Here is a 16,215-nt window from a genome sequence, read left to right on the forward strand (position 1 = left end):
TTGAAGCTAGCTGCGCCCGCTTTACAAGTGTTGTTTACATGAATACAGTATAACATTATAATGACTACTATCATAATCAATATTTACTAATAATCCAGATTGATCATTTACGTGCGTTCACTAATAACACAGCCACTACGTACACGTAATCCGTATGTTGACGTAGTCCACCTTCGTCTCACGCCATGTCCGACGCCATGCCGCTAGCCTGATGCTAATAGCTTCTTGCAGGCGCTATAATCCTTCACTAAAAATGCACTCGTAGAACGCTAATAATAATGACAGTATTAATTTGAAAGCGAGCCACATCGATACTAGTTCGTCTGGATATGTTATAAACTCGACTGTGTCATCAATCGAACCAGGTACGGCTGAAAAGACACAAAGTACAAAACATTCATTAATATTTCGCTCTAACCCAGTTTGTATTTTGCTGATAGCTTTTCTTGATAGTTGTCTATTCTAAGCAGGAAATAAGAATTCAAAGTATTGCAAACAACGAGACGAATGATTGTGATGCCAAATCTCTCCTGCCCAAAGTAACTGTTTTAATGGCGAGTCGACTAGAAAGTTCAGGACGACAGGATACTGTGATGCCTAGCAAGGATGCCGTAGTGAATTTACCTAAGCATCAATTATCAGTACCATTAAATAGTACACTCGCAGCTTATTTTGCCGAAAACTACCAACAAATTCAGGCGTTTGCACAAAATGTCTCCTCGACGCTATTAGGTTTGGCTGAGCAAGGGGCATTGATTTGCAAATTTTTAAAGAATAGTAAGTTCTGCGCTGTATCTGCGCACGACCCGGACACCGACCTTCCAGCTAGCATCGGTTATGAGGGCGATAGTTATTCCCCAGACAATCAGTGTCTTGTACATGGTTTTAGACATACCTATTACCAGGACCCATACACAGGAAGCTTTTACTACGTGGGTCCTTTTAACCAAGGTTCATATGGCCAAAATCGAAAACACAACCATATGGGACACTCTTACAAAATTGTGTACAACAGAGATCTGTTCCGCAACGAGCCTTGGCATATTGATCCTTATTACCTAGACTCCTACCACCATCCGCCTGGTAATTATTACCTTCATCCCCGCCAGCCTCAGCCAAATTGCCGGAATAACGATATCCTTTATCACAACGTTTACGAAACGGGAAATCAGCAGGGCACGAACGTTAGTTTCAGGCGGCCTATAACTCAGGTTTCCCAAAGACTGCGAACTGAAAGCCCGATATCTCAGATGGATCGCGGGCGTATTCACCGTCTATCAAGAGGAGAACATGGCTATAGTCAGCCATTAAGTGAAGCCGACTATCACCGCGAGCAGCCTGTAGCTGAGAACGATCGTCACCGTGTTCAGCCTGTAGAAGAGAAGGATCGTGGCCACAGTATGGCTGTAGAAGATAGTCGCGGCCGCACTCGCTTCCTAGAAAAAGATTTCCACCGTAGCCTACCAACACAAAAGGAATATGGTCATAGTCGGTCTTCTATTGTAAGAGAGCACAATCGGAACCAGCTCGTAGGTCAGAGAGAACCGTGCCGAAGCCAGCCCCCCGTTCAGAGGAACCGCGATCCAAGTCAGTCTGCTCATAGTAGGCGCGGCCACAGAAAACATCGCCGGAAAGAATCTTCTGAAGGCAGGGAAGTTTCGAGAAGGCGAGAGCAGAGTCACTACGTCGGGAGAAGACGCAATCAACCGCAGAGTATTGGCGCAACGACCAGCAGTACTACTACTAGTAGTCGTGGTAGACGCACTCGGGCCCGCCGCGTGAGAAGTAGGCGTGTTCATAGCAAACGACGTCACAGGCAACGAAAGCGCGACAGCCGAGGATCTGAACAGTTTGCCAGAAGAGGACCACTCCCTCGGAACCAACGTCGAGAAGACCCTTGTCGTTCAAGAATATGGTGCAAAGAAACGGTCAGTCCTGATTTCAACTTCCCAAAATCATCAATCGCTAGATCAAGTCAACTATACACTATGCATCCTGATCGCGACATATACGAGTCCGAAGCTACTGATGAAGACGCCGTGTACGTGGGTCCTTGCTACCGAGATGACTGCGAGGGTGATATTTACTATAAAGACCCTTGGCGAGGGAAGTTCTATCATCAGGATTCCTTTCCGAACGCCTACGATTCAGAAGGCAGCGGCGGTGATAAAGTTCCCGGTGTCATGTAACTAGAGTTTTAGTCAACTTCTATCCCAAATCATATAAACCGCAAAAAAATATTTCTATCTAGAAGGTTAACCACCCCTTATGGAATTGATCATAGCATATTATGTGTGTGCACCTACCCAAGCTATTGTCGTCGCAAGCTATTGATGGAAGGGTGACGCCCAGGTGGAACAAAAGTGAACCTGTAGAATTTGTCCTAATAAAAATATTGGTAATAGCTTATATATTATTCGCCTTGTCTCTGTAGAAACATCAAAGAAAAACCAAAAAGAAAAAAAACAAGCGATGGTGTATTAGATCGAAGGCTTACCCGTAATCGGTTCCTGTCACCATTAGGCCATCACGTTCTATTGTCTATATTCAAAAGAGTGGTTACGCTACTGTTGCGCTTTTTACGTCTACGATGTCTTAACAGAAAGGACGTGCCATCGGCAGTCATTCTATGAAATGATATAGCATATGCTATTTGCATATTGCTAATGCAGCACTTGCAGATTTTGTTCTCTTTTTGATCAGGCCCAGGCTTTTGGAAACAGCCCAGCAGTACGGGCTGATAGGATCGATAGGTTCTTGCCGCCACACAAATGTTGAGGACCTGAAGCTACGCCAGTGGTTAGAAATGATTCACTTTTTTGAACTAGTCTGCTTTCAATGAGTTTTAATTACATTGCAATTTTATCGGAAAAAGCGTATTGCTCTCCATCGATATTATCTAGTCCAAAAGTTAATTTTTAGTTAGTTACCAGCGTGCTATATGAATATTAGCTGCGCTGATTTGTAGGCTTTACTTATTCAACGTTTCATCTTGCGAAAGCACTGATAATTTTTTCATGAAGCTTCTTTACTCGTTAAATCTAGGTACTTCTGTAACACAACTCCCATATCTCCGTGTAGCTTAGGCCAGAACCAATTGTTAGGTTTGTGTGGTGAAGAAGGCGATCATCGAATTTCAGGTCCCACAATTTATTGGAAACTAAATTCAACTCTAAGTTGAACCTTAGCCTTCGCGCTCATACTGTTTGTGCTAAACGCCCGTCGACAAGACGACAGTTTCATTCTCAATAAATCACTGAGTATGAACGCAAGCTAAGCCACAGTCACACCCAGGGATCTCCTGATATCACTATCCCGTTGCACCGTAGGCCGAACAAATTATAATCGAGGAAGTAGGCATCGTAAAACCAGAATTCAGCGTCTACACAAAATGCGTCACATTTTTGTATTCAAAATAACACTGACTGTTCGGCCAAGCGCCCCTACCCTGTGTCAAGTATTGTGAAGAAGAGGTAGAAAATAAATGTTTTTTATTTTAGATCCGGTACTTGCATGGATCACCTTGTGTTCCTAGGTTTAGCAGGTAAACAGTGCCCTATCATGGGTTCATAAGAAAGAACAAGAGGTATTACTTTACATTCGCCTGGTAAGACAGAAATAACTTAGTCACCTCTGCATGCTCACACAACAGTTCTGATAATTATTCCTGTTTATTCTGTTGTACCCGAAACTGTTTCATTGCAGCAATGGTCGATGCGTTCGTGTGTCGTACGAGAAGGAGCTGTGCGCGACCAATTGGTCATGTCGTCGTCGGCGTCCTTTTCGATCAAGTCTTTTCTTCTGTCAGCGAAATTGCAGCTACAACTCAGTTTAATGGTGATCTTTGCCTTATCGCTTTCACATGCCACGCCGACGGTACCTCTTGTGAGTATGATTAGACAACCATATGGTCTGCATGCGCGATTTAATGTGGTACTCGGACTTCACACGGTAGCAGATGTCTGCACGAAGCACAAACTATGATAGAAAGGCACCGGTGTCGTTAAAATTGCGAACAATAGTCGTTAGAAATCATTCCTTGCCGAAGATAGTTTTTTTTTTCTTATTTTAGTTCAATCAGCTGATCGGCGCTCGAGAATTACTTTTCAGAATGGTTTGCATTAAGGGATATGATACCAAATGCGGTGACTTTGTTCGCCGCAGAATAACCGAATTGCCGTCCTTCACGTAGGCCACCAACCTAACTCAAACAAAACGTAGGAAAAGCTACGACTTGATTACAAAGTTGAAGTCGTTTTGTGTACAGACGACTTAGCGACGACTTATGTTTTAAGACAGAGACGGTGAAGAGGCAAAACAGCGGTCATTGATATCCTGCGTCTTGCCAAGTGTCCCCTTGGTTATACTCGTGGCAGCTTAATGAGTAACGTATTTGCTTGCTAATCTTAGTAACATGTTGTGGCTTGGGTTCGAATCCGGGTCATAGACGCACTTTGTTTCATGCTGAGAGTTAGCCGCCTAATGGAATACCTAACAATGACATTAAACGTGAAATAAGAAGTATAGAGATTGCTTCTTGTCTACGTGAACCGGTTCCCGCCCTTGGAGGTTGCAGTTCTCCTTAAACGGCGGAAGTTTCTCCGTGCACGTTACCGAAAGGCGTAGGAAGGCAGTGTTGTTAGGTGCATGGGCAACCTGTGTTCCGGCCCCGAGAACCTCAAGGTACACCCGACTAAATTTGGGAAGAAAAAAACAATAATTGACTCATGTCAAAGCCTACTTTCTCTAACAAAGAGTGGGACTTCACGTAACGGCCTAAGATTGCTTAGAGGACTTTGCCGCTGCTGTCTGAGAACCTACGTTATTGCTTCGAGCCGGCAACCCTTCAAGATCAGTTTTAGGAACTCGGAGAAGAACTTTGAAAATTTCTTTACTTCGGGTGCGATGAGAAACGACGAGTGGAAAAGAACCAAACGGTTAAACAAACACTCGGTATGGGCTTCGCCATAGATTCTACAGGAAGGCGGGTTTCGACGAGCCTGGTGATATATGTAGGTGTTTGAGAAATTGTAACATATATCATGCCGCTCGCGGCTTTCTAGAACTATCTCCAGATATTTGGAAAATCCCCCTGAAACTAATTTTATAAACGCAACAAAACTCGTATACCCTGTATATACGGCGCAAAATAGTTTAATAGTTCTGTATACTCGCTTTGATCTTAACCTATTGTGTTGTTGGCCAATAAATCTGAAACGCTTGGTTACTGCCAACAATGCTACTTAAATAAAGTTTGATTTGAGCATTTTCATGTAATTTGTGTCATCTAGCACTAAAAATATGGCATTCGATATTAATTATTCGGTGTACATTTTTATGGACTATGACACAGAGTCTTGTCCCACTATTACATCATATGCATATTTACTACCTGCAAACAAAGGTGATTAACGAAATTTTTTGCTGATGACGTATTTCACCTCATCCTCGTCCTCAGAACAAAGCGTAACAAATACATTGAATACGGTCGTATTTTTACGGAATCAGCCATCAAATTGCCTAAGTTGGCACTCTTAACTCCCAATCACCAATTTTTCGCAAGCTTAGCACCTTGTGATAGCACTTGTTTTAAAAATACGGACTATATTCTCTCACCTGGAAATCAATATGATTTTCGTATTTATTGAGCGGTGCGCATACTTCCTAAGTAGATTAATACCTGTGAGAGATGCGAGACAAAGGGGCATTACCCACGTATGTACTATGTACGCAACTCATCATGTCCAGGCATTTGAGCTGCGTTGATTTCGAGCGATCCGATGAACGTTAACCCCAGTGTTGTTCAAATGCTCCCCTAGGACGCCCCCTACACTGTTTCCTAACTAGTATCTCCTATTGCCTTTACATAACTCCACTCACTCTATTTTTCTGATATTAGATTATATAACCTTCCTATATGATACTATTAAATTAAAAGAAACCTTTTGCCTAAGAGGCTAATTTGTCTTGTAAGTGCAAGGCCTAATTGAAACTTACACAAGCAATAACTTTTCTCCAATTCCTGGTTGACACTATCGCGCAAACATAGGGGAACACAGGTTTCGAGAATCCATAAATCTGCTATTTTTACCACCCCGTAATAGTAGAAATAGATAAATAAAGAGGAAGCGTCACGTTTTCCTTCATCTTGACCGTGCGGGCATCAATTAAAAAAAAAAAAAACTAGTTTGGTGAGCAAAAGTCTAACGCTATCTACTATGTCTGTCTATTGGATAGGTATGATAATGTTTGGTTTGCTTTTATCTGTTGCTCTAAGCAAAGCTGTTTCGACTATCAGAAGCTGACTGTTTATCTCTAAGTAAAGGTAGCAGCAAGTATTTATAGCTTAACATGAATATGAACGATGAAACAATAACAATTTAGTTATTTCAAGAGCTTGTTCCATCAAGCTACATTAATCGAGAGGCATTTTTCAGTGAACATTCCTGAAACACACTTTTATTCGAGATGACAGAAATGCTTTAGCCTCAAGCTGGTGTAATCAATTCTTTTAGCTATTATGCCACTGAATAGCAGAGTCAATAATATTCTTTTTTTTCAAAAAAAATTGGCCATGCGCCAAATTGTTGTCGGGCGGCACACTGACAATATTCAGGACAAAAGACACGCTCTAGATATCTACTTTTTCCTGGCACGTACAGTATGCTAGCAACACGATTTATTAAACCTATTTTTTCTGCTTAACAAATTAACATTGATTTTACTTAAGTTGAAGACTTTTTTTTTAGACGGATTTCATCGCTAGCGATCGCGGAGACGAGCTGCGGTTCTCCCCCAGCCGATGGGCGTACAGGTTTGGCTCAGATTCGCACGAAATGGTGTGCGAATATCGGCCAAGGACTCCGGCACGTCTAAACACTTGGCTGCAACTTAGCAACGTTTACGTCGAAGGCCTGTTAAGTTACACCAAAGTTGACTCGTTATCGGGAGCATCAATAAGGTATGACATGTAATTATTTCCATCGTACTATCGTGATGATTTATCGTTATGTAAAGGAATAATGGAAAGGAAGCGTTAACACTAACAAATCAGTAAGCGAGACCAAACTCAACGATTATACCTCACGAAATTAGCCAAAGAGTATTGTAAAACTTAGCAAATGAAGCACAGTAATTTAAATCTTAATTAGCCTCTTTTGTTTTCTTGCTTTTCTAACCCAAAAATCAAGGAAATCAGCCTGATTTTTAATACTTTCATTCCAAATACAACAGAGCCTGGCAAATGTCAAGAGAGCACTCATATACCTGTAAAAATTGTTTATCGTAACCTTCTGTGTTGCATGAGTTTTATTGTATTAGTTTTGGTGGATCTTCTCGCTGGATAGTGAAAACAAACAACCTATTCTAACAACTAATGTCGGCAAATGAATGCCAAAATAACGGATCGAATTTATGGTTTATGGGTTACTATCACCGCTAGATCTGGTAATGATTTAGTGAGATGACTGAGTGAACACCGATCCTGTCATTTGTCTATTCGCAGCTCTGATATCTGAGCACCCACTTGAAGCTCGCCTTGCATACAGCAGGATCTGTAAATACTATCCTTATGCATTATTGTAGCCTGTACAAAAATCGACGTAGTTAGTCGTAAGTATCTTAATTTCATGTAATGACGTTGCTTGGCTTTTTTTTTCATTAATACGGCACTATCAGGGGTTGGCTAAATGGCCGTCCAACAGAAAAATCTGCGCTGTTGTCGAGGTCGTGGCGTGTTCATCCCTTTTCAGAGACTGGATATCCCTGGGCTATGTGGAATAGGGGAGATCCATTGAAAAGACTTTTTACGTGTATAACGCAGTAATCGAATGATTACTATATCGGTTATAACATGCAAGCTCATTGAACCCATGATCAGGTTTCTTTAGCGTATTTTTCTCCTACTTTTCAGATTTATATGTGTTTCGAATAGCACCTTTGTAGTGTATGTAATATAATGTCGTAGATCTGAAATGCCTCCCTGTGATAATACAAGCTAGTATTGAGCAGTGTATTTATTCATATTTCCTGTATATAGTGGAAAATGGGCCTTTTAGTACAGGGGCTGTATGGGCCACTCCTTTTTAGTAAAAGAACGCTGATTTTAAATATTAATATTCCCCAATTTACAGAATTTTCGACAGTTAGAACTTTTCAAAGGTTGTGCTGCATAGACGGCTGTGTATTTTATTGAATAACAAAGAAGTAAAATAAGACCTCGTATGTTAACTAGTTTTGCCTGTCCCAAATCTGCATTTTCGAACCAGGCAAAGATTATATTTTATGAAAATCATCATATTGAGATATATTGTGTGATCACTTTTAGGTCTATATGGACCAGAGTGCAATGGATTTACATAAGCCAGTGCATTTCGAGATACATGAAACCCAGTGTCGTCGATGTTAATTTTGCAAGGAAATTAAATTAACAAAGTGACCTTGAGGTACAAGCTAGCCTAGCACGAATGCACGAACGAGCGTATACAGTCATCGGCCAATCAAATAAGGATACCTGGAAATTTCGCATATGGCCAGGTGTAATCTAATATAACTCCGCATCCGAACTAAATATCTGCATGCATTGCCGTTTATCATGTTTCGAACGCGCTACCGCCGTCACGCCCGGGCCCTGGTCCCGCACTTCGTCTCATACGATACCCCTAAACTGTGAGATGTTGGTCATTTTTTGTTCGGCCTTGACCCGCCCTTTGGCATAACACCACACGTTTTTGATCGGGTCCAAGTCAGGTGAATTTACAAGGCATGGCCCAATCTTAGCACGATTAGCAATAATCACCTTAAGAACAAACTTTGTCATATGACACACTTACTTTCATATATATCATAGACACACAATTTCCAACCAGAAGCCGTTCTCATATTGGGGCAGCATTTTCGTCTGAATTATTCTACTGTATTGGCGTTTTTCCATAATCGCATTGAAGAAATGTAGAACTCCTGCATCGTGGAGAGAAATGACATCATTAGTTTGCTCGGATGTTTGACATGCTGGATTACAGAGAACCCCTGAAATCTTTAACCGAAACGTCTGCGGACGTGTTGAGCGTTACTACAAAACATCGAAATGCGATTTACCTGAAACATTCGCATCGTAGTAGAAATACGAAAATCACTACAAAATAATCTGTGGTCACAATAAGATCGTTGGCATTGCATAGTTAAGAGTAGCGATGATTGTTCTAAAGCATCTTAAATCTCTTCGTGCACGGGGGAAGACTAAATACGATACTGAATGGACTGCGCGTAACGGCTTGACTGTCCATACTACATACGTGCTGTCGTCAACAACGATTGCGCCATGTATTTCCCTCGACAGCAGTTTACAAATACGTTTCCAGCGATAGTTCCATCACATGTGCTATCATGAGAAAGCGGAAAGGGACAACGTTTATGTGAAAGAGACCATATGGAGACGTTTAGTTCGAGTGCGGAGCAAATGTTTAGATGGCCCGATTTTATTGGCCAGTAACTAAAGCTAAATTAAGTCACCGAGTTTCACATTTGCTATACCACATCTCGTCGTCGTCGTCGTTATTAGCAGCTCGAAAAAAAAAAAAGGAAAAGTACCACTTCATTGGCATACTGTATTGTTCGGACAAAACAATATTGCCGACATACGTACCACAGTGCAGATAATCAACCGGACAAAGATAAAAATGCACTGTGAATTATTATTCATGTAAAAACCATGAGGTGGCCACTGTAGTTATTCAGGCTTGAACGAATTCTTTGCAGGGACTCTCCAATGACTTTCGAAAATGGCGCGCATATTAGCGGAATGATTCTATCGTCTCTATGCAAAATACATTTGTGGATGTAAACAAATTCTAAACTGGCATTAAGTGTCGGCCTCCCTAGCCGTAATCACGGTCCTTTTTAGAAGCATTTTGTCGGTTGTTTTCAACATTAAGCAAATGCTAGCCCATATAGCCCACTCTCACTGCTTAGCCATCGTAGATACCTTAAAACAGACCAACCACACATTTTAACTTTAGAATAGCAGAGCAATAATGGGTCTCGGGGAACGGCAGTTGTTTTTGGCATTTCTAAAGACCCGCAGATTTTCATAGATTTTTAGAATCTGAATTTGGCTAACACATTATCTTGTGTTTAGTGAGGATGCTTCCGTATATGACAGTGGAAAATCGGACGTTTATATATACTACATAAATCTATAAATAATAACTTGCTTACGGAGCTTCCTTCAGTAAGTTAAGCGTTTTCAGATTCTAGTCCGTTCTGACTGTTATAGCAGCACTTGTTTCAATACAAGTCAGCCTCTTAGAGTGTGTAGGATGCGACAAATGTAATCATATATTATTTTGCCAAACACGAACATACAGTGGCCTGATATAAAGGAACGAAACTTTACCTATAAAAAATCACCAAAGGGCAGCTATAGTCATAAATATGATAAAACTGTACTTGAAACTTTTCAACTGTAAAGCCGGTTCCTATAATACTCTATCAATATATGCATACGTTTGGAAAATAATTCACGATCAAATATATTACTATCCTAGAGCTGTTTAGCTTCGTTTGTGGCATAAAGTACGACGCTAGTGATGGATCTATTGCACGATCCACAGAATCCTTTGCAACATTCAATAGATCCGATTAATCATCGCCAGCTTGAAGTCGATAGAGGACACTCTGTCGTGCAACAGTTCAAGGGAAAATTATTCTTTGTACCGGCTTGCAGCTTCTCTTCAAAAGTCCTAACTATGTGGGCTTGCCATGAATGCGCTACAGTATGTTTTGGCTTCATACTAAATAAACAGCTATCGTTTCTCTTCCCTATTAAATGATTCACTGTCTAATTGTATCCCTTTCTTGGTGGTTATATGAATCAATGAATATCACAGTCCAGCTCTATGCTAGGTTATTTTAGGGACGATCCAGTTTTTCGAAATTTCTCAATTTATATTTAAGCCTCAAGTTTGAATTTTAAACCGACGTATCTAGTTGACAGAGACAGCTGTCGGCGAGCATATTTGATCGAACGAAGCAAATGAAAAGCTAGAACTTGATTTCAATTCTATCCAAGTTAAGCATTTTAGCTAGTTGACAAATAATTTACTGCATTAATTGAGCTGCAGAAAATTCGAGATTATTATGGGCGACATTACGACCTACAGTCCTACAATAATTCTAACTACCTTTGTTCTAGATTTCAGGTCAGAAATATTACGTCTTCATCGGAGTTCTCCTGCAGGGTTTATTCTTCAAGCTCCTTACGTTACATACAAGAGAAGCAGGCCCAGGTACGTTCATGTTCACTTGCTGTACAAAAAAATGGTTTTTTATGGAACTACCATTCAAACAAGCGAACATCGTTAACACACATCCCCGTGCCGAACCTATTCATCAAATTCAAATAGCTTGACGACAGCTAATATTGTACAAGCGTTATAATCGAGGGCTTTTACAAACAGCCGATAACAGTACATAGGTCATTCAGCTTTGCGAATTTTTTCACGGCTTGGACAACAATGGTTAGAGGCGAGAAATCGATTTCACCGAAAAGCTCACTAAATTATATAAATACCTGATTGATACGAACTGTATACATATTTTAAAGCATGTTAACGTACGCTAACAGTTTAACCTACGTTTTTTCACCTTTTGTCGATCTTGGTGAAGGTGTTTGTCCTCGTTGATCGACCGGAAAGCTGCCACACCGATAAACAGTGTTGGGGTTACGGCCGAAACGTGGTTTGTGATAATGGCGCCAGTCAGCGCTGTATGTGTGCAATCAAGGCGGCACGAACCTCGCGTAAGTCAACTGGATAAGCAAATATGCAATATACTTTATAATAGTTTTCTATTTTAGCTATTTCCGCTGGTGGTTATTTGTCTCTCGGTCCCTAGGTTTCGATCGAAGCGCTTCTATTCGACGTCAGCTTGAAACTGGTGAACATAAATAAAATGTCTGTTGAACTCGGACCCCATTCATTTATGTTCCATAAATCGAGTTAGCTTTTCCCCCGAAAATTGATTCTAGCCCGCACATATAAACCTGGTCTTTAATGTTTTCCTTTTGTATCTACCAGTCAGGTATAACTTTCATAGGTCTCGTGGCATGTAAATAAGCTAGGTTTTGCTGGTTTCTGTCGGAGCACTTCAACGCAGATTTACTTTGCACTTACTAATGCATTTTAAAAAATACTCTAGAGATGAAAACATACGTTTCATTCGAGTTGTGTGTCAACTTCCTCTTAACAATTTCAAAAACAAGCTGATAATAGTATCTATCGAAACAGTCAAGACCAAATTCATTTATTGTATGTATTATTAAGTATTTTATTTTAATCCGCACTACAATAACAGTCGTCCTGTTTTCAAAAATCCTCTCTTCGCTACAAAATAAACATGACCCGCTAGCGTAAAGACATGCCGATAAAATCCTGTCATATAATCGTCATTGGAGAAGTAGTGTTGTGGCCCACAAAATCAATGCCCATATGATAGTTACCCCATAAATCCCCCATGAGCGTGAATGCTTTTCACTTTCAGCTAAATACGATGACTTTGTTGCTCCTTTATTACGTGAGCACTGTAGTCCTCTAGCTGTAAAAATAGAGAGATTATTTAGCATCGTTCCGTACAAAAACATGTACCGTTGAACGTTGCCGCTATGGTAAATAGTTGAGTAACATAACAAACATACACAATTTTTTACAAATTTTTTTTACAACAATATTTTATAAATTTTTCTAAATGTAGTTTTCCAGGATATCAACCACAGTGCTTTAGAAAAGAAACATATTTGTATGTTTTTATGGAGTGCTTAGTTATATCATTATTAATGCTGAAAACTGCTTCTATAATTTTGATAACTTCAAATATATTTAAGGAGACTCAAACGAATAAGTAAGATCACTGTCGTTTTTAAAACAAGAGCTGATCACTCAGTGAAATACAATACCAAGGAGGAGATGGATTGTCGAAAAGAGCACCGCTTACGGGATTCTTAATATTAATTTGATCGCAACATACCCACTGCACAAAGCCATATATCAGTCTCTGTCCAGACACCTTTTCTATATTCCCTAGTGTGTACATAACGTCGACGTGTAGAGCAAGTGTCTTAACGACGTAGCAATCCGGAATGACACCTGCCATATATGACAATAATGAATGCTGCGTCCACACTTGGTTCTGCCTGCCACTTCAGAGGATAGTCCCATCTGCACGGAACTTATACCCGTTGACAAGTGCAAGTACCCCAAGTGCAGGGGGGATGAGGATGACTGCATCTGCACACGAGATCCGGCTATTGTTCTAAATCCAGCGAGCTACAAACATAAGAATCCTTCCAACTTTACGCCCGACCAGGACGAAGTTGCAATCTTGAACGGCAGTAAAGTTGTAGAACTCAGCTACCTTGTGCGGAGCAGCGAAGAGTAAGTTCAACTAGAAGTACGTGAGAATTCTGAAATGTCTTCCTTATTTAGTTAATTTCAAGTCCGAAATGCGCGGAATTTATGGAGGCACATACTTTTTTACAAGTGACATAACCAAACCAGATCTGGATTTTCCATGCGAAATACAGAAACGTCATGCTTTGCCGGATATATAGCAAAGTATAACATTTTTTAAATTATGGCTGGTTTTCGAGAACCAAAGTGAGGTGGATGGTGTTACTTAATTCCTATAGAAGTTGTAAAGTCAGCACTGAAGTTTGCTAAGATGACCTTGGTGTGATCAGTGCTAAGTAACAACATCGCCTAAGAACCGCTCCCTAGACGAATTTGGGGAGTAAGTGAACGAAACGTAGGTTTTAGCCTTTTATAATGGTGTTGCAGATGCATACACTGTTACCGAACGTCCTCAAACCTGCAATACCTTCAGGCAGGTCTTTTTCTCGTGGGCGCTGTCCTTGCTTTTACCGCAGTTACTCTAATGGCTGTGGTCATCCGCAAAATGTGGCTATATTATCGCGTTCCTCCATACCTGTTGGAAGCTTCTCACGATCTCGAAAGAGAAACCATCGAACGTGAAGCCGAGCAGATGGCCCAGCGCGACAAACCGCCAAGCTATATTGAGGTATGATACTATTGGAAACGATGCAGTTTCAGCTGATGACTACTAATATTCTGTTATATCATATGGGATAGTGCAAATAAAAGTAAAGCAGTTGGACGTTCCGAACAATTTGTCTCAACTCAAGCTCATCTGCCAAGTACGCCTCGGCTGATAACACATTGACAGGTGATGGAAGGAGATCTCCGTATAAGTGGGTACCCGCCGCCCGATTATGAAGAATTCGCTTCCGCAGTGAGGCAGCATCGCGACGTTGAACGCCGCCAACCTCATCGCCGTATCTGCAATACTGGAGAACTCCAACTTAGTAGTGACCGTGTCGGCCGGCGTCACAATAACGTTGCTGTAAGTTTGCCTTATCACAGCATTGAATATAATCTTATTTGTTTGAGTTTCTACGATTTTCCAAGTACATTCGGTACGTAAACAGCGGATTTCGAAATCCAGCTTATATCCCATATTCTATCAGTTTTGGATGCGTAGCAGACATATTATCCCTGACCTGAATTGATTTCTGTCGACCCTAAACAACCTCTAACAATACCTTTGGTAGAGAGAAATGGTGAACAAACCATGTGTAATATTGTTAGATTTCATCATTTTTTGCTGACCCGTTTTATCCCGGTACCTAAATCATTAGTGTTCGTTTTTTTCGACGTATTAATCTTGCGTGCATACTTTGTTGTTGCTTAAATAGAATCCGATGTCATCTGGCCGAAGGTCATTAGTTACACCATGGTGCAGGGCGTTTCAGCTAAGCGGCCCAGCTGGCAGTCAAGGCGCCGTCAGGCTTGGACTTGGTTCTCCTGGCACGGTTTCCCGATTGTCACTGGCGACAGTGTCCTCGATCTCCGGAACTGTTGCCAGTTCCTCCCATTTAGAAGTTCCATCGTACGAAGAGTCCGCACATCGGCTTTATTATTAACTTGTTTACTAATATATATATATATACATTATTGTATAGCATTGTGTACCATTGTTGTGATTATTAGCTTGCCATCTCATCAGCTGACGTACTCAAACCATTGAGTGGCTTGCATGGGGTTGCCGGACATGGCAAAGATAACTGCAGCGATCAGTATCTCCATTCCAATTCGCTAAATCCATTATATTTCACTATACGATTCATAGGTTTCAATCGATCAACCTTTTGCACTTATGAGTAAAGTCATTAAACCTAAACTGTGGTCCCTTGTGGATAACTTGTCCGAAAATTCGAGGCCTTCGAGACGCCTTCAACGCACATAACTAGTATGGTCAACTCTCGTACACAGAAAGAATATTATCTAATCGTCTATCCGTGAGAGGAAAAAGTAGACTTGTTTATTTGTTTGTCTTTTACTCGAGATATAGTCGTATCGTACTTGCGTAGACTGGCATAGAGGTTTCACAGCATTTGAAGTATGAACAGAAAAAAGGCGTCATTATTGGGCCCGAATGGTTGTTAGGTTTTTCTATGGATATGAGACGTGTTTAATATTTAGTATATCTATGGGAGGTATTCATATACTGTAAGTACACAAAAAAAAAGTTACTGTATCAGATAATAATACATCGTCGATAATCGTTTTGGTCGACTTCGACTCAGCACTCGTAGAATATAAAACTTAACGTACATTTTTGGAGTGACTGTTCTTATTTGTTAACCTTAAAGAAGTACCTCTCTCTCACACAGAGTGAAGTTTCCGTTATAATCGAAAAACCTTCGTTTTTGGATTCAGTAGAGCTCATATTGAGCATTTATGGTATGTGTATGTATTTGCAAGTTGATTTTTCTGTTTACGCTAGAGTTATTGATATTGTGGTTATGTATTTTATGTTTCTCCTGATCAATTATATCTCCTGATACGCTAATTGTCTTTCCGTCCTTTCGGCGCACAAATTGCACTTCAGCGCCTTCAGCGACTAATATTGGAAAAGGGCTTTCTTGCATAAAAACTTGAATAGCTAATGATAATGCGTTTTGCTTTTAAAAAGCTAATATCTGAGTACTGAAAAACATTATCAAGGTCACATGTGAACTGCAAATTTACTTATGTGAACCCTTAAAATCTTTCACCCGCATTGATGCATTTGTTGACAGTGGATAAATTTGCGGGCCGGAAAACATTGTAGAATTGTTCCGTAGAAAAAAAATCACACTTATGT

At 40.6% G+C, this 16,215-nt stretch overlaps 2 protein-coding genes across 15 annotated transcripts in view; one reads left to right on the top strand and one right to left on the bottom strand.

Annotated features, from left to right (window-relative positions):
* LOC111267921 (uncharacterized) overlaps positions 1-9,770 on the bottom strand; it is a 23,858-nt gene extending 14,088 nt beyond the window's left edge. For 5 of the 10 annotated variants that reach the window (XM_086971504.1, XM_086971500.1, XM_086971503.1 and 2 more), the window contains exon 1: positions 144-283. The gene's annotated coding sequence lies outside the window, so the exon portion shown is untranslated. Of the gene's footprint in view, positions 1-143; positions 372-6,638; positions 6,915-8,831; positions 9,551-9,643 lie in introns of those variants that run through there. The other 5 variants (XR_015314008.1, XR_002684917.2, XR_002684916.2 and 2 more) reach the window with 5 other exon arrangements.
* The window catches only part of LOC111267920 (uncharacterized), a 23,685-nt gene extending 8,237 nt beyond the window's left edge, over positions 1-15,448 (top strand). For 3 of the 5 annotated variants that reach the window (XM_022846504.2, XM_022846505.2, XM_022846507.1), the window contains 8 exons: positions 3,706-3,885; positions 6,750-6,961; positions 11,192-11,285; positions 11,665-11,797; positions 13,199-13,427; positions 13,830-14,070; positions 14,236-14,412; positions 14,765-15,448. In XM_022846504.2, the coding sequence (XP_022702239.1) occupies positions 3,706-3,885; positions 6,750-6,961; positions 11,192-11,285; positions 11,665-11,797; positions 13,199-13,427; positions 13,830-14,070; positions 14,236-14,412; positions 14,765-14,992 (1,494 nt within the window). In that variant the 3' untranslated portion in view covers positions 14,993-15,448. Of the gene's footprint in view, positions 1-273; positions 366-2,703; positions 2,800-3,705; positions 3,886-6,749; positions 6,962-11,191; positions 11,286-11,664; positions 11,798-13,198; positions 13,428-13,829; positions 14,071-14,235; positions 14,413-14,764 lie in introns of those variants that run through there. The other 2 variants (XM_022846510.1, XM_022846509.2) reach the window with 2 other exon arrangements.
* The last annotated feature ends 767 nt before the right edge of the window (positions 15,449-16,215 follow it).

This window comes from Varroa jacobsoni, unplaced genomic scaffold (genome assembly GCF_002532875.2).
Source record: "Varroa jacobsoni isolate VJ856 unplaced genomic scaffold, vjacob_1.0 scaffold_1241, whole genome shotgun sequence".
Classification (NCBI taxonomy): Eukaryota; Metazoa; Arthropoda; class Arachnida; order Mesostigmata; family Varroidae; genus Varroa; species Varroa jacobsoni.